The 17297-nt window shown below is 46.8% G+C and overlaps 5 protein-coding genes across 5 annotated transcripts; 3 read left to right on the top strand and 2 right to left on the bottom strand.

The window, feature by feature from the left end:
- Window positions 1-8786: 8786 nt before the first annotated feature.
- Window positions 8787-9011, bottom strand: MYCFIDRAFT_123586 (uncharacterized protein; the record flags this gene model as incomplete). The annotated part of the gene is made up of 1 exon (XM_007924852.1): window positions 8787-9011. A coding segment is annotated over one exon (225 nt), but the record flags the coding sequence as incomplete, so codon positions are not given.
- An 898-nt stretch (window positions 9012-9909) lies between these two features.
- Window positions 9910-11550, top strand: MYCFIDRAFT_107282 (uncharacterized protein; the record flags this gene model as incomplete). The annotated part of the gene is made up of 1 exon (XM_007924853.2): window positions 9910-11550. A coding segment is annotated over one exon (1641 nt), but the record flags the coding sequence as incomplete, so codon positions are not given.
- A 317-nt stretch (window positions 11551-11867) lies between these two features.
- MYCFIDRAFT_42662 (uncharacterized protein) lies at window positions 11868-12866 on the top strand (the record flags this gene model as incomplete). Its single annotated transcript, XM_007924286.1, has 1 exon — window positions 11868-12866. The coding sequence occupies one exon, from the start codon at window positions 11868-11870 to the stop codon at window positions 12864-12866; it is 999 nt and encodes a 332-aa protein (XP_007922477.1).
- Window positions 12867-12998: 132 nt separating this feature from the next.
- On the bottom strand, window positions 12999-14180 carry MYCFIDRAFT_131178 (uncharacterized protein; the record flags this gene model as incomplete). Its single annotated transcript, XM_007924854.1, has 1 exon — window positions 12999-14180. The coding sequence occupies one exon, from the start codon at window positions 14178-14180 to the stop codon at window positions 12999-13001; it is 1182 nt and encodes a 393-aa protein (XP_007923045.1).
- A 418-nt stretch (window positions 14181-14598) lies between these two features.
- Window positions 14599-16684, top strand: MYCFIDRAFT_186059 (uncharacterized protein; the record flags this gene model as incomplete). The annotated part of the gene is made up of 8 exons (XM_007924855.1): window positions 14599-14817; window positions 14867-14896; window positions 14955-15500; window positions 15555-15797; window positions 15853-15911; window positions 15962-16294; window positions 16346-16442; window positions 16511-16684. The coding sequence occupies 8 exons, from the start codon at window positions 14599-14601 to the stop codon at window positions 16682-16684; spliced, it is 1701 nt and encodes a 566-aa protein (XP_007923046.1).
- Between the last annotated feature and the right edge of the window lie 613 nt (window positions 16685-17297).

Consider the following 17297-nt stretch of genomic DNA (forward strand, 5'->3'; position numbering starts at 1 on the left):
TAACCTATCTCTACTACGATTTCTTACGCGTCGCGCCGCAATAGGCAATCCCTATACTATACTTAATTAACGAGGACGCTTTTAAGCTGCTCGGCGGCGTATAAGGCAATGCTACTAAAGATAAGATCGCGAAGCTTAACGCATAGATAGCCGACTACTTTAAGCTATACGGTGCTATACGCGATGCCGATACGCTACTATTACTAGGTGCCGACTTCCCTAATATCCTTATCGATTAGTTAGATCGCGCTACTACTATAGCGGACGTAGTTAATACCTCGCTGTCCGATAATAAGACTATAAAGACCGTCGCGCCTTAGCTGTAGCTAAAGGCGGTTTAGACTATACTAACTAGCTTACGCGACGCCCTTCGTAACCGTCGCAACAAGCAAGTATAAAACCGACGCAGTTATTACTAGAGAGACACGATTCTGCACCTAGTATTACCGTTCTAGTATACTGTTTAGGCTTAGCCTTTATACGACGCTATTACGCTCTTTTGCCTTAAACCTTCCTATAGTGCGGCCTGCTAAGGACCTTTGTTTTAGGACACTATAGACAGTGCCGACCTTTTTTATAGAGGGGGAGGCTATTACGATATAATACTATTATATGTACGATAGTAGGTAGCGGTTACTATCGACCGCTACGGTCGCTATTGCTACTAATAGTAAGACTATTATATAGATAGCTTGCCTCGCGGCACCTTAGAGAATGTATTAACTTTTGCACCGTATAACCGTTACGATACCTTCGTACTATAACCGTATGCCTAGCAACTTGTCCTTAGCCGCTTAGTAAACAGGGGTCTATTCGAACTTAGCATCCTTCTTAAGCAAGGCGTATAAGGGCTTATATACTAATACAAAGTTCTCGACCTAGATACGGAAGTAGGAGACTACTCTAAGCTAGGTTCGGACATCCTTCTAATAGGTAGGATCCGGCTAGGATACTATCTTTAGGACCCGTGTATTATTAGGATAGCGGCCGTTTTTATCGGTTATAAACCCGACAATGTTTATTCGTTTATATAGGAGCTAAAGCTTCTCCCTATACACCGTTAGATTAGCTCGCTCTAGGTCGTAGAGGACGCTATCGAGGTTCTAGATATATTCGAGAAAGAACCTACGGATGCTAGGCTCTACTTCTTTATTATTATACCTAGTTTTAGGGCCCTTAATACCGATGTCGTCTAGGAAAGGCATCGCTATATAGGAGATATAGGCCGCGAGGACTTAGTTTATAATACGAACGAACTAGGCTACGGAGTTAGTTGCCCCTTAGGGAAGGGTGGTTTGTTTGTATAGCCTAAGAGGTATCTCGAAACTAGTAAGGTCGCGGCTATTAGGGTAAAGAGGAATCTAGTCGTAGCCCGAGAAAACGTTAACTAGTAAGGCTATAACACAGTTAGCAAAGGCTTCCGAGAACCTATTAGTCTCCGGAGGCAGGTTAGCATCTCTAATCGTAACTACGTTAAACTTTTATATAGCGTTAATTAGACGGTACTTCTTTAGTTCCCTAGGAGCTGTCTTCTTTTGAACTAGGAAGTATAGATTGCGATACGAGGTATAGGAAGGCTCTAGTATGCCGGCCTTTACGCACTGCCGTATTATATCCTTAACTACACCTCGTAGGCTTAGGTTTAGCTTGAAACCTAGATAGGCCTAAGGCTTATATTCGATTGTTCGGATCTTCTACGGAGGGGTAACCTCCGGGTTAATCCTACCTAGGTAAGTAAAATCATATACTAATACGGCTTCGCGATTATATAGAAGCTTATATAGCAGGTTAAGTTCAAAATCCGAAAGCTCTATACTAGGTTTGATTTTCGCAAGCCTCTCCGGTATTAGCCTTAAACCCCTAGGAATAGTAGAGAACTTCTTAGTAATATATCTCTAATCGTACGGACTATTCCTAGGTAGCAATATTGCTTCCCAATTAAGACACTTTTGTCGCTAGTTAGGATTCCCGCTAGGATTAGACCTATCGGTAATGTGTACGCTGCCTTTTATAGGCTTAATCTTATCGGCTACCCTTTTATATAGAGTATATATACTAATCGATTGTCGAACCCGAGCTCTCTCTCTTTGTCGCTAGGCCTAGAGATTAGCGTAACAAAACAGCGCGTAAACTTCTTTAGAAGTCTCCTTAAGTCGATAGGTATATAGCTAGTAGTCCTAATTTATAACGCCAGCGAAAACGTTAGATTCGTAATAACACCCCCGGGGTAGCATTAGACTCGCGTCCTAATTAGTTAGTTCGGGTAGACCCGCCTCCGGTAATAATACTTGCGATAGCATTATTACCTTAACTTATACGCTAGGTAGTCGTTGTATTATGCTCGCGGTCGCTTCGAGCATTCGTCTTCTTAGTATAGAACCTAGAAACTTGCCTTAACGTACGGAGCGGCGCACTTCTAGATATAACCTATTAAAGCTATACTAACTTATAGCGCAGATTGCCGGTCTTATAACCGCGCCGTAGCGTTTCCCGAAGACCGTTTAGAAGCAGTAAGGATATCCTCGTAGGACTTGTAGCTAGTGTTGCCGACATAACTAGTAAATACGACTCGGTTGCCCTTCTAGTTAGCGATAGTTCCCTCCTAGGAGCTATCGTCGCAGTTGCGCTAGATACTACGAGTTATACGAGACTATAGTCGACCTAGAATAATTAGCGTGTTTAGGTCGGCGGCAATCTAGAAGGTAAAGGAAAAGCATATACCGAAAGCGTCTACTATAACATTGTAGTAGGTACCTACTAGCGTAACCTCCCTATTTACTCCCTATATACCGAGGGAAATGTCTCTATTTATTAGTAGCCTAAGTTGTTTAGCCTAACGCTTACTTATAATAAGTAACTCCGAACTATTATTAAGCATTGCTAGCATCTATTAACTATAGCTCCCGATAGTAACCTAAATATAGATAGCGGGAACGACGGCGAAGGAACGGGTAACTGCGGAAAGGTCTATATTATTAGGGATAGAGTAAAGTTCTTTAGGTCGAGGAGGTCCTACTCGACCGATTTGTTAGCTAGTAAATCGGATAGCCTTAATAGAAACTGAAACTAGAGTAGGGTCGGCATTATTACTATCCCTTCGGCCTATCTCCTTAACCCCCTCTTCGTTAGCATTATCGATAGTCTCCTAGCTCTCGTAGGTTACTAATTCGCCTTCTACTAACTCTTAGGCACCTAAAAATTTAAGAAGGAACTATAGGGAAGAGACGTCGATATAGTCTTCCTGTCCCTATTTCCTTCGGAGGGCAGCGAGGTCTTTTATAAAGGTAGCATCGTTAGGGATTCGGCTCTAGAACAGGTTAGTAGGCAAACCGTATACTAGCAGCTCTCCTATAGATATATTAGACTTAAGGTCTAGGAACTATAAAGCCTAGAAGAGAGCGTTTGCCTTTATGTCTAAGGAGTTAGCTAGGCTAGTACTATACTTTTTTATATACCTATTAAAGCGAAAGCTCTTTAGATCGGATAACTTTCGCTTATAGGCCGGTAGGTTAGCTAGCCCTAGGGTACTACTAATGTCGGTAGTAACATCCTCTATATCGACCTTTAGAGTCTCTAGGACGACTAGGCTTTCTATAAGTAGGGTGCTAGGTACGGTGCTAGGTACGGTACTAGATCGGGTAGTACGGTCTATAGCTGTCTAGAGAGTCTTAGTTTTAGCGGTTAACTCTCGCTATTACTTAGCCTTGTCGGCCGCCTTATTCTTTAGTACCCTAGTAGAGGCTGCCGTACTAGGGCGAGTAGGGTTCTAAGGGCTCTTGCCCTTATTTTAGGACTAGGTCTGAGACCGTATAGTAGCGTAGACATCTATACTATTCTTAGTAACCGCGTAAACATTAGTAACTACGTCCGGATCCTAAGAAACAAAGTTAACCTTAATAGGCTTAGTAGTACTATTACTGCTCCGCTCCTTAACCTGTTTTGCCCTAACCTTCTAAGTTTCTCGTTTAGCAATAGCGGCGAGGGTACTGTTCCTAGTGTCCTTAAACTCGATCTTGCTACTATACTTCTTTTCTAGAAGGGTCTTTAGCTAAGGCAGCTTCGGGGCTCTCCGATTCTATTCGAAATTAATCTTGTCGCCGGTGTCTATATAGTAGAATCGGCTGTTTGCTTATACGGCAAGCTTCCTTTTAAGAAGCTCTTTCTAGATAGGGCAGGACGATTAGATACACCCAAACCCGCTATATATCTAGCACTTGCTATCTAAGTTAGAATAGATCTTCTATATAGCGTAGACATCTACTAAAGGGGCTTTAGGGTAGTTAGGATCTAAAACCTAGTAGACTAGTAGTATATCGCCTAGTATAGTAGTATTAATAACCTCCCTAACTCGCTATAATGCTTTCGCATTTAGGTTTAGCTAGGCTAGGGATTTAGCTAAGTCCGCGACATCCTAAGAGTGCTTAGTAACCGTAGGAGTTACGGCCTTAGGACTACTTTGCGATTTAGGAAGGAACTTAGGTCCCTTGCTTCCTAAGGCTTCTTTCCTAACTTGCGCTAGGTTATTCCGGTCTTCGCCGTAGATAAACTTCCTCGTATCGGCTATACTATTAATGTCGGCCTTAATATATACTAGGACCTCTTTATATTTCCTAAAGCTCTTAGGATCGGCCTCGCTAAGCTTATAGCGACGGAAGATACGCTAAGCTATAGGCTACGGCAATCCCTAGAGGAGTAGCCTCGTTCTCTAAGAGTTTTCGAGGTTACTCTGCTCGATGCCGTCCGCTAACTCGACAAATTCGCGGACGTACCCCTTTAGGTCGTTATCCTTAGTACGCCTTACCGAGTAGAGGGATTCGAGCTACGCGCGACTGCCTTTAATGCGACGGCTATCGCGCTCCCGATACTCCCTTAGAAAGGCTAACTTAAAGACCTCCTAGTTAGTATTAGACTTATCGTCCTTTTCTAGGTAGCTAACTAGGGTCCTAAGGGTTCGGTAAAGCTTAGTAGAAGTAGTCCTCGTAAGGGACCGGATCTTGTACTAGTCGGACTCTCTATCGAGTTCGTACTTAACTAAGCCTTCCTTAAAGCGTTCTATATATACTATAGCGTTCTACCCTTCGAATAGGGGATTTGTACTACTTCCTAGCTCTAGCGGGCGACGCTTGTTTTAACGGAGAAGCTTAGTTTGCTTCTCTATTATCTTTATAAGGATAGTATAGAGCGCCTCTAGTATAGAGGGCGTAGGAGGCTTACTTATATTAACTAGTCGCCGCCTAATTTCTTCGTTAATAGGATTAGGGGCGTTTTCGGATTCAAAGGATTCCGCTAATTCTTAATATTCGTTTTCGCTAGAGCTAGAGCTTATTCGATTATTATAAAATAGTTGAAATAGCTAAAATAGAATGCTATATAAAGTTAAAATAGAATACTATATAAATGTGTTTTTAGTAACTTTAGTCTATTTAGTTTGTTATAATATTGCTATACGAGAGAGTAGTGTATTAGGCTATTTCTCCTAGTATTACCCCTAGGGTAGTATTAGGATTTAGCCTCTTAGGGGTCGCCTAACTACCTCTAGGAGCTTAGTTTAGTAGATTTTAGACAAAAGCCGCTCGGAGGGAGAGACTGCAATCTCTATTCACTCCTAGATCCTAGAAACTAGCTCGTATCTCCTTTAGCTAGGCAGGGGGGCGGTAGCCTTCTTTTTCTAGTAGAAGGCTAAGTACTGTCTAAGCGAGGCTACGAATCTAGGAACGCCCTACCCGATTAATAGGGGACTCCCCGGCTATCCGACCTACAATCCGTATTTACTATTAATTAATAGTCTTAGCAAACCAAGCAAGGCCGATAGGTAATTAGTCTATCTCCTCCTTAGGCGGGGCTTATCTCGAGCAAGCGGTACTAAATAGGTCTTCGACCCGGAGCCGAGTCCTTAGAAGCTAGCTATAGCTATAGACTAGGCCCTAAGCTGTAATAGTCCTAAGGGTTTGTAGCTTTTTAGGGTTAAAGCGATGCCCTCGTTAAGAGGTTTCTCTACTTGTCGTAATAGCCCCTTAAGATACTTCGGTATCGTCCGTATCGTAGGCTCTTATCGTGCTCTCGCTTTAGTTATAGTCATTCGTGCCTAGAGACTACCTTTAACATACCCGAACCTGTTAGATATAAAGAGATAGCCCTACCTTCGGCTCTAATAAAGGACGGAAACTATAACTACTACTACTACTAGCAGTAATAGTATAGGCTACCGAGGGTAATATAACCTATAGCAATATAGGCAGCTATGTTTAGCATAATAGGATAACAAGACGGTTACTTAGGCTAATAACTAGAGCCCTACAACATAGGCATTATAGAAGTGTAATATAAACAATATACTATACGAGGTTAGTGCTCTATCTACAATGCAGAAGGAGGCCTCTTATATAGGCTCAAAACTTAGCCTAGGTGTATAGGGCCGGTTACTAGCCAATACTAGAGACTACCTTTAACATACCCGAACCTGTTAGACATAAAGAGATAGCCCTACCTTCGGCTCTAATAAAGGACGGAAACTAATACTACTACTACTACTAGTAGTAATAGTATAGGCAACCGAGGGTAACATAACCTATAGCAATATAGGCAGCTATGTTTAATATAATAGGATAACGAGACTATCGCTTAGACTAGTAACTAGAGCCCTACAATATAGGCATTATAGAAGTGTAACATAAACAATATGCTATACGAGGTTAATACTCTATCTACTATATAGAAGGAGGCCTCTTATATAGGCTTAAAACTTAGCCTAGGTATATAGGGCCGGTTACTAGCTAATACTAGGCATAAATATAAGCGCTAAAGGGAAGGTTTAGTTAAATTAATTAAGTAAGGCAATTACAAGCAATAGTAAGCCGTATTCGTTAGTTTTATAGGTACAATCTATAACTATTATATCCGGACAATTCTTATAGATATTAATTATCTTAGGGTACGAGAAATATAGCTATTCTAGCCGTTGCTTACCGCCGCCTTGTCTAGTACTAATACCCTTCTATACAAAGTAGTTCTATTATAGGAGGTCCTTAATCGTCTTATCGACTACTAATTTGCTAGCGAGTCGCAACTTCTTAGCCTTTTACTAGGCATTTAAGATGTCTCGTAAAGTAGTAGGTACGATAGGCGATTGCTAGTCTCTACTACTAAAACGGAGCTTAATAGCGGCCTTAATCTGTCGATTAGTAACGCCTATAGACCTTAACTATAATATAGCCTTAACAATCTCTATTATACGAGCTCGGCGGCGGTAATTAGCTAGTGCTATTAGATAGACTGCTAAATAGTTATAGTTAGAGCTATTAAATATAAGAGACTAGGTGCTATTATCGGGGTCCTTCTAGTCGTCCGTAGTAAGGGCTATAGACTAAGGGCAATTACACTTCTTCGAGCGGCCCTTATAAGTCTTAGTAGTAGAATAAAGAAGCCTTCTCTCGTTACGCTTCTTCCTTGCCGCCTCGCGTAATACCGGTATCGAATACTTAGCGTAGCGTAGTAAGAAGGTCTAGTAAGTATAGTCCTTATTACGCTTATAGCCGGTCCTTCTAAGCTTAAACCCCTTCTCTAATACGAATAGGTCTATATAGTCCTCGGCTGCTATAACACTATTAAATACCTAGTTTTCGGTGTTCTCGATAGTTGCGTACGACCTAGGTTTATATGCCTCTACTTCTAACTCGGACTAGTTACTATATTCGTCGTTATTGCTAAAGTTATAGGCTAGTTGTTAAGGAGACTCGATTTCTACCGAAGGAGGGCGTTATTCCTATTGCTAACTAACCCCGCTTTCCCTATTATTACTATTACTACTACTACTACTACTACTACTACTACTACTACTACTACTACTACTACTACTACTACTACTACTACTACTACTACTACTAACTTCTTCCTCTTTACTATTCTATTTATTATTCTATTTACTATTCTTACTACTTAGTAGCATCCTCTTACTAGGTATAGTATATAGTATAAAGCGGATCGCTTTATGCCCTACTTCGTACTATTCTAGTAAATTGTCGAGGAAGGGGATAGTTAGGTTAAGGGTCTCGAAGGTACTATCTAGCTTACTAGCTAACTAGCTAGAGGGATTAAGACTATCGTATCTAGCCTTATACTAATAACTAATATAGCGCTACTAGTACGACCGCTCGCTCTCTACTATATCTTCCTAGAAGTCTAAGAGGAATTGCTTTAAATACTAACGGTCGACACCCTCCTAGTACTAGTAGGCTAGGTAGTCCTTTAGTCTATATATCTATTTAACCTATAATTTAAGGCCTCTAAGGTCGCCTAGGTATAGCTTTTACTCTTACTATAGCCTCTTACTACGCATTCTTTATAACTAGAAGACCTTAGGATTATATAATTAAATAGGGGCGGCGGCGGTAGTAGCGGCGGCGGCGGCGGCGGCGGTAGTAGCGGCCTTATACTCGGCTTATAACTACGTAGAAGGGCTTAATAATATAGCTAATCGATAGCGACGGTAAGGTTAAAACAGCGATTAAAACAGCGGTAACGGTGAGGTCTAGTAGTAGAGAACTTAGCTAACAAATTTGCCTTAGGCCTCCTCCGTGATCGGATGCCCGGATTCTCGAATAACCGGAGTGGATTCTCGAATAGTCTCGCCCCCATAGTCGGCAATTGACTCGCCTCGCCGAGCGATATATGACTTGTTAGGGTATCACATATATCTCATCAGTCTATCAACGAATCTACATCCTCGCCCTCGGCATCCATGATATCCACGCATGCGTTTCGGAACTTCGAACAAGCGGCTCAAGCAGCGCAGTATTGACCATGCCAGGATGAGCATGGTCAACATCCGTGACTCCACTCAGCTTCATCGACGTTACAAGCTCGTCTTTGAGAATTTCAATCAAATGCTCCACACCCTCCTGCCCGTAGCCAAGAGCGTACAGCCAAGGTCTACCAATGCCAACCGCCGTGGCTCCCAGCGCAACGGCTTTGAGGATGTCGGTGCCTCTCGTGAAGCCGGCATCGACATAGACCTCCAGCCGCTGGAACGCCGCGGGACAGGACTTGTGCATCTCTAACAGAGTCATCGCTCCAGCTTAGTGATGCGTCGTTTGCGATGGCACATGAGGTTCGCTTGGTGTGAGACAAGATCGGTCGCTGCGGACGAGTAGAATGCGTAAGTCTTGGGTGTGAAAGTTTCTCGTGCGACATGTTCAAAATCGTGCGCGGAGATCAGGCTGTAGAGATCTGGTTTGGCGGGCTTGGGAAGCAATGCGAAGGAAGAGTGTCTGGATTTATTGAGCCCATATTTTGTTCTTTTGAAAGAGCTTCGACAATCCCTGGTGCATGAATCTCGTCGAACGCAGCTGTCGCATCTCTACCTGCATATTTAAGGATGACTACTGCCTCTTTAGCAACCCGCCAGCTTGTGGTCTGATTTGTACGTTGACGCACTGCCCGATGCACCTGGGTGATCCAACGCCGATAAGTCGTATTCTATACTTGGCCGTGAATTGCAAGCCAACAGTCTCCAGGCGTATCATGCTTACGCATATCTTCGTACAATTGCCCAGCATGTGATTGAGCTCGAACGTAGAAATACATGCTCTCACGCAACGATGTCTCGGAAGAAGTCATCCGAAGTTCTGAGCTGGGTGGGCGATCGGAGGGAGGGCGCCGAGTTCAGCATGCATGCATGCATTGCCTAGACTACTGTATCGGCGACAGCTGCGATGGCTGTACGCGAGTATTCTATGCTGTGATGAGGATTGACGTGAAGCGTGAGGCGATATCGCGGCGGCAGACGGGAATATGGGTGATGTTGGTGTAGAACTGGAGATGGAAGAAGCACGTCCAATCTCAAAGGCGGAAGTGTTGTCGCGTCTGCCAGCCTCGAGACGAGTCACCCGGGAGCAAGTTTCGCAGCAAGCAGTGCTCGTCGTTCTCGACGACGACGACCCAACGGGCACCCAAACCTGCCACGACATCAGCGTTTTGACCGTCTGGGACGAAGAGACGTTGCGTGACGAATTCGAGTCCGAGTGCGCCGGCTTCTTCATCTTGACAAACTCCAGAGCGCTACCACCCACGGAAGCGCGTCTACTGGTCAAAGAGATATGTCGGGCCGTGAAGCATGCAGCTGCGGAGGCTGGCAAGACGTTCGAGATAGTGCTGCGAGGGGATTCAACTTTGAGAGGCCACTTCCCTGACGAGCCAGAGGCTGCCGAGGAGATTCTAGGAGAGGCGGACATGTGGATACTGGCCCCTTTCTTCGAACAGGGAGCACGGCTGACGATTGAGGATACGCATGATGTTGCGAGTCCTGATGGGCAACTCATACCTGCCGCCCAGACTCCATTTGCGAAAGATGCTCCTTTCGCTTATACCCAGTCGAATCTGCGTCAACACATTCGTAGTCCGCTTTGGCAGTACCGTGAAGCCACTGCAAAATTCCCGGGATTGCCTTACGTCGTATTTCCAGGCAACGTTGGTGAAAGAGATACGCTCAGAGACCTGGTGGCGCGCTGGGCCAAGTCGAAAAACCGCGACTCCTTCCAGCCTATGCAATACCAGAGGCTGGGAAGCAGTGGCTTGAAGGTCTCGCGTTTGATTCTTGGATGCATGACTTTTGGCAATCCAAACTGGGAAGGAAGTCCATGGATCTTACCTGAAGAGCAAGCACTGCCGCTGCTGAAGAAAGCTTACGATCAAGGCATTTCCACTTGGGAGACAGCAAACAGCTACTCGAACGGAGAGTCGGAAAGGATCATCGGCAAGGCGCTGAGAACCTACGATATCCCCCGAAGCAAGGTCGTGCTGATGACCAAGCTTTACTATCCCGTGCTCGAAGGTTCACATCGCAGACCTCAGCCGGCATCAAACGATGGCGAGCTGGTCAACCAGATGGGATTGAGCAGAAAGCACATTTTCGACGCGGTAGAAGGCTCTTTGCGCCGGCTCGGCACTTCGTACATCGATGTGCTGCAGCTCCATCGTCTCGACAACGACACGCGTCCCGAGGAGGTGATGGAAGCTCTGCATGACCTCGTGAAAATGGGGAAAGTCCATTACATTGGTGCTTCGAGCATGTCTTGCTGGCAGTTTGCCCGCCTGCAATACACAGCAAAGATGCACCACTGGACCACATTCACGAGTATGTCTGGGTTGTACAATCTTTTGTATCGCGAAGAAGAGCGAGAAATGATTCCGTTTTGCGAGGCCGAGGGCGTGGGACTCATCCCGTGGTCACCCGTTGCCAGAGGACTTCTCACTCGACCGTGGTCGGAGCAGACAGATCGAAGCAAGAAGGATGTGAAGACAGCCAGATGGTTCCAGGGCGATCAGAATGAGATAATCGTGAGCAGAGTGGAGAAGCTGGCGAAAAGCAAGCATTGCTCAATGTCAAGCCTTGCGCTCGCATGGCTTATGCACAAGAATGCCTGTCCCATTGTCGGATTGAACAGCATATCAAGGATTGAAGCTGTTTCTGAGGCTCTGGGCATCAATTTGACTGCAGCTGATATGCGGTTTCTAGAGGAGAAGTATCAGCCACTAGCTCCACAGGCCATGTAAAGAAGCTCAATCGGCACATTGAAAGCACCAAAACTCCTTCATCCATTCCCAACGACTTCTGCCGTACCGAACGAGCTCTGTAGCATCTCGGAAGCTGTCTCCGCGATGACGTATTGGTGTACTGCGTTCTCACGGGCATGAACATTCATCTCGGACACCGTCAACGAGAGATCGGCAGGATCCGAGTGCATCAATACCATTCACGTGCCTTACTAGCGCTTAAGTGTCCAGACAAGAGTCTCACAAAGGCCGGTAATGTGAGCTCTGTACGCTGTCTGCGTGATCTCAAGCAGTGAAGGGACTCAGTCCTCGCCAAGATGGGAAACGCTCACGATGCCAAAGCAAACATCCTCATTACAGGCGCAGGCGGTTTCATCGGCCAAGCCCTAGCATCTGCCCTACTCAATGACGAGTCTGTTCAAAAAATCACCTTGACAGACGTGTCAATCCCCAAGAAACCCGCCAATATAAACACCACTTCCAGCCTGGAAATCGAAAGTGTTGCCGCCGACTTGACAACTCCTCAAACATGCGAGCAAATCCTCAAGCCCGAATTCACCCATATTTACCTCCTCCACGGAATCATGTCCGGTCAAGCCGAAGCCGATTTGGAACTCGGACTGCGCGTCAACATCGATTCCATGCGCTACATCACGGACGTCCTGCGCAAACAAAAAAGAGGGGCTCCAATCCGAATCATCTTCCCTTCTAGTCTTGCCGTTTTCGGGCCTTCCAAAGATGGAGAAGTCGTCACAGAGAAGACTATGCCTTTACCGCAGTCATCTTATGGCGCCGAGAAAGCTATCGTGGAAACGCTTCTGAATGACTTTTCTCGACGACGTCTGTTGGATGCGAGAATCGTTCGTCTACCGACGATCATTGTCCGACCTGGTAGGCCGACTGGTGCGGCTTCGTCGTTCTTCTCGGGCATCGTTCGAGAGCCTTTGAATGGAGAGACGGGTGTTTTGCCCGTGAGGAGGGATCTCAAGGCATGGGTATGCTCGGCTCGGACTGTTATCAGAAATCTGGTCGCTGCTAAAGACATTCCGGAAGAGCGATATATCGGAGAGAGTCGGATTGTCAATCTTCCGGGGAAGACTGTTACTGTTCAGCAGATGCTAGATGCACTTCGAGATGTGGGTGGACAGAAAGCGAGGGATCTGGTTAAGGAGGAATTTGACGAGAACGTGGCTAAGATTGTTGGGCCATGGCCTGCGGAATTTGATACGACGCGAGCGAAGGAACTCGGGTTTCAGGATGATGTTTCTTTGGAACAGGCTTTTCGGGACTACATAGAGGATTACATGCAGCGCTGAAATCTTGGTTCAAGGCACAAGTTCGACATCATGAATGTGAAATCAACCACTAAAAGAAGTCTACTTCCTAAACAATGAATGCCCTAGATGTCGAAAAAAAAAATGTAGCTTCCTTCCTCCAAATCTTCCTACTTACTCCCGATCCACCACCCCAGGATCAAACCTCACATACTTAATCCCCTGCCTCCAATACGTAAAAGCAACATTCACCCCTCCATCCTTCCCAACCACAATACTCGGATACGAAAGCTCCCGATTCAACTTCATCTCACTATTATTCGTCAAACAAAACCCATCCCCCTCCTCCAGCACCCTGTGTTTCCACTCCATGCCACCATCATCACTCCAACCAACACACAACGGCGCCCTAGGCGCGCCCCAAAACGCCTCCTTGCCCGCATGCTTACTACCCTGATTCCTCCTCAAATCATCCGCGGCAGCGATATCATCATATAAACCTTCCCTCCTGCCCCGAGCGTTCACGCGAGAGGAATGATTATACACAACCAAAATCCGACCGGAAGGGAGGACATCGAAACAGATACCCGCATTGGGATTCGGGAGAGGGGTTGGGATGGGTTCCGACCAATCGATTCCGTTGCGCGAAGTGGATTTATGGATGAAGTCTGCCCATCGACTGCGGTAGAAAGCGAGATAGGATTTATCTGGCAATTGTCGAATCGCCATATGCACCGCTCCGAAACTGTGTGGCACCTCTTTCTCCATCCAGGTTTTGCCTTCGTCTTGGGAAATTCGCAGGGCGGAGATGTCGTCGTTGCCTACCCAGCGTGTTCCGGGTTCGGAACGGCACTTGAAAGTTGGGATGACCCAAGTGAGACCGTCGTCGAGGATGATGACGGGTTGGCGGATGAAAGTGCCGGGTTCGGGGAAGAGGATTGTAGGTGTAGACCAAGAGATTCCGTTGTCGTGAGAGGATTGTTTTTTGACGAGGGCGGAGTCTTGGTCGCCTAGGTTTTGGGATGTGTAGAGGAGCCAGAGCTCGCCGGAGGGGGTTTGGAAGAGGACTGGGTTTTGTTCGCTTCGGGTTGTGTCGAATGTGACGCGCGAGGCTTGGGACCAGGAGGTGGAGGCTGGGGTTTTTCGAGAGAGGTAGATGCTGATGTCGGGTTTGCCTTCTTGTGTTCCTCCGAACCAGGCACAGAGCATGTCTCCATTATCCAGGATCAAGAGATTGGAAGCGTGGCATTGCGGTGTTGTTGATGGGATGAAGCATTCTGAGTGTGGAAATGGATGTGATTTGGTGGTCAGAGTGAAGTTTTTAAAATCTGGCAATGTTTCCTCATAGCTGCCCATTTTGTCTGTGTGTAGAAGAAGTGGCGTTGTGAATGTCCTGACTGATTGAATCGCTAGACATGCTACCTAAAGCGGACAGTACTTACACAGACCATCAGGCACCGGACTACTTATCTCGGCGGACTTCAGCCGAACGGGAGAATGTCGAGGCGGGAAAGTGTCCGCAGGATCATGCGACTCGGTCGATGCCGCGTGTATAGTCGGAACAGCTTCTCCGGTCTCATGGGCATGGCACTTTCTCCACACTTTCGTACTCTGGGGTGATCTGGAGATGCGGAGTGGGTATTTTCACATTGCGGCAGTTCTTATATCTTGGCCTTGTGCCGTCGATTTCCCCAAGCTTTCTTGGTCTCTTCTGCCACGAGATTCCAAGCCGTTCGACACCTTGGCTTGTAGTCAGGGATAGCATCTGAGCACTATGGCAGGCGGAACGAGCATTTGGGTGTCCAAGGATGCGAAGACAGATCCCAAGCAGATTTTCAATGGGCGACTGTTGTACCTGCTAATCACTTTGGCCTGGGCTGGTTGCTTTTATGGATTCGATTCTGGAAATATTGGTGGCATTCTCACACTTCCATCCTTCGAAAATGCATTTGGGCTCGGTGGTCTGTCGCAAGAGGCGCTGGACAATCGAAGCGTAGGTCGTTCTGAAAAACCACCCGAGTTCGTAGACTGATCACTCGAAGGGCACAATCGCCGCTATGCTTGCGGCTGGAGTAAGTCTTTTAGCCTTAGGGGCTACCGAATCGAGTTGATGCTAATGCTATCGTAAAGGGCTCGGCTGGTGCCCTTTGCGCTTGGCCGACAGCAGATTTCATCGGTCGCAAATGGTCTGTATTCCTCTGGGGAATCGTCTTCCTCGTCGGTGCCACTATGCAGATGATCTCCGACTACGACGTGCTCCTAGCAGGCAGATTTATCGGCGGTATGGGTGTTGGTGCTTCATCTATGCTGAGCCCACAATTCCTAGCAGAAAATGCACCTAAGAGCGTCCGCGGTTCGATGACCGCGACCTATAATCTTATGATCATCTTTAGCTTGGCACTTGCCTTTTGGATCAATTACTGTGTCAGCCTTTGGCACAACGCGGAGCACAATGACACGCAATGGAGGGTTGCGATGGGTATACAGCTGATACCGGGAGCCATGATGTGTCTGATGATTCCATTCATTCCAGAGACTCCGAGATATCTGATAAATCGTGGCAAATCGGAGCAGGGCCTGAAGAACCTGGCCAGTCTACGAAAGCTGCCGGTCGATCACCCGTATATCCAAACAGAATACCAGGAGATTGAAGCTCAAGTGCGGTTTGAGCAAGAGGTGAGAAGACACTATTCACAAGCGGTCTTTGGTCGGTGAGCTAATATTTTCCAGGCTCATCGAGGTCACAATGTCTGGGTCATTCTCCAAGATATTTTCACCAATAAGAGCAACGCCCAGCGTTTCTTCCTGGCAGTCATGCTGTTCCTCTTCCACAAGTTCACCGGAACAGATAGCTTGAATTATTATGCTCCAAGTATTGTTCACGAGAAGTCATTCCAGGTCGCTGCTAATCAGGTTCTAGGCATTTTCAAACTGATCGGAGTGAAAGGCAACAGCAATACACTCTTGACCACTGTGAGTTTTCTTGCGGGCTGATCTATGCAGGCCGTCCGTTGCTGACTATGTCCAGGGCGTCTATGGCATCGTGAAACTCGTGACGACAATATTTTACGTGGGTTACCTCGTTGAGTAAGTCCTTCCGTTCGAGATCTGCTTGTGGTTGCTAATGCATCCGTCAGTCGCATTGGTCGTCGTCTGCCTCTTCTCATTGGCGCTACCATTCAAGCAACAGCAATGTTATACCTAGCGTTGTATATCCGCTTTGCTGGCGGCAATGCAAGCGATGACACGGTCGGAGGCACTCCGGCTGGTGGGATCGTGGGAATTGTCTTCATCTACCTTTACGCGTTTGGCTGGAGCTTCGGGCACTCAGTTGCATGCTACGTGGTGGCTGCAGAGATTTTCCCGACCAGGATACGAGCTTTCTGCATGTCGTTCTGCTTCTTCGTCAACTGGATCGTTGACTACGGCATCACCAAAGCGACACCAGTTATGCTCACTGAGATGGGATGGTGAGTAGCTCGCTGTGTTCGACCCCGTCGCCTGTGCTGACGTCCGCAAAGGGGGACCTTCCTGCTATACGCCGTGTTGACATACGGCGGTGTGGTCTTTGTATACTTCTGCCTTCCCGAGCTTAAGGGTCGGTCTATCGAGAGTATGGTAAGCAAGCAACGACAGACCACTACTGCTCCGAGACACATGCTCACCGGCGTATTACCGCCTTTCAGGACGATCTCTTCCAGAAGCCACTATGGACCATGTGGCGTCACGCGTATCCGACGGAAGAGGAAAAGATAAGATCTGACGTTCAAGAAATGATTCACGCTGGCAAGCTGGAGCGGGGAGACTCGATTGTTGAAAAGAGCGGCGCAGCGGTGCATGTAGAAAAGGCCTCAGATTGATACGAAGCACAATTCGAGTGAGTCCATATGAGTGATTGAAGTACCGATGGTGGCGGTATAGTCGACTCCTGAGCCGAGGAGATGTCGGTGGCTGTGATGTGTCTCACGTGCGGCGCAAGATGAGCTGTACAAGGCATGCCGTTTCCACAGCGCAGCTCGAGAAGATCGACGTTGGACGGAGAGAGCAAGTCGGCCAGCAGTCTGTCTGTCCACGCAATGTTCGGCGAGGGCAGCTTGGTGATGAAGTCAAAGGTAGAGGAAGTAGGGCGGTAGGGCGGTATGGCGTGAGGATTGTGGCTTTGTACAGTACGCGGCACAAACTCGTGCTTGTTAGTTCTGCGCTTCTATTCTACCGTGGCGATGAGAGTCAGCATGGAATACTCGGTGTAGGGGGTCCGTCTTGGCAAGTTTAAACTTCCCGGCCGGCCGGCTTCATTTTCACGCTTCTCGCACGCATCTTTATCGCATCGCATCGACATCGACATTGGACACGCGCTGATGGAAAGTGCGAATGTTCCCAACGACTGTGCTGACGATAGAAGGATCATTCCGCCCCACTGGAACATCCGATAAAAGCTAGTATTACTACTGTATTAGCTCCTTAACAGACTAG

Source organism: Pseudocercospora fijiensis (genome assembly GCF_000340215.1).
Source record: "Pseudocercospora fijiensis CIRAD86 unplaced genomic scaffold MYCFIscaffold_2, whole genome shotgun sequence".
Classification (NCBI taxonomy): Eukaryota; Fungi; Ascomycota; class Dothideomycetes; order Mycosphaerellales; family Mycosphaerellaceae; genus Pseudocercospora; species Pseudocercospora fijiensis.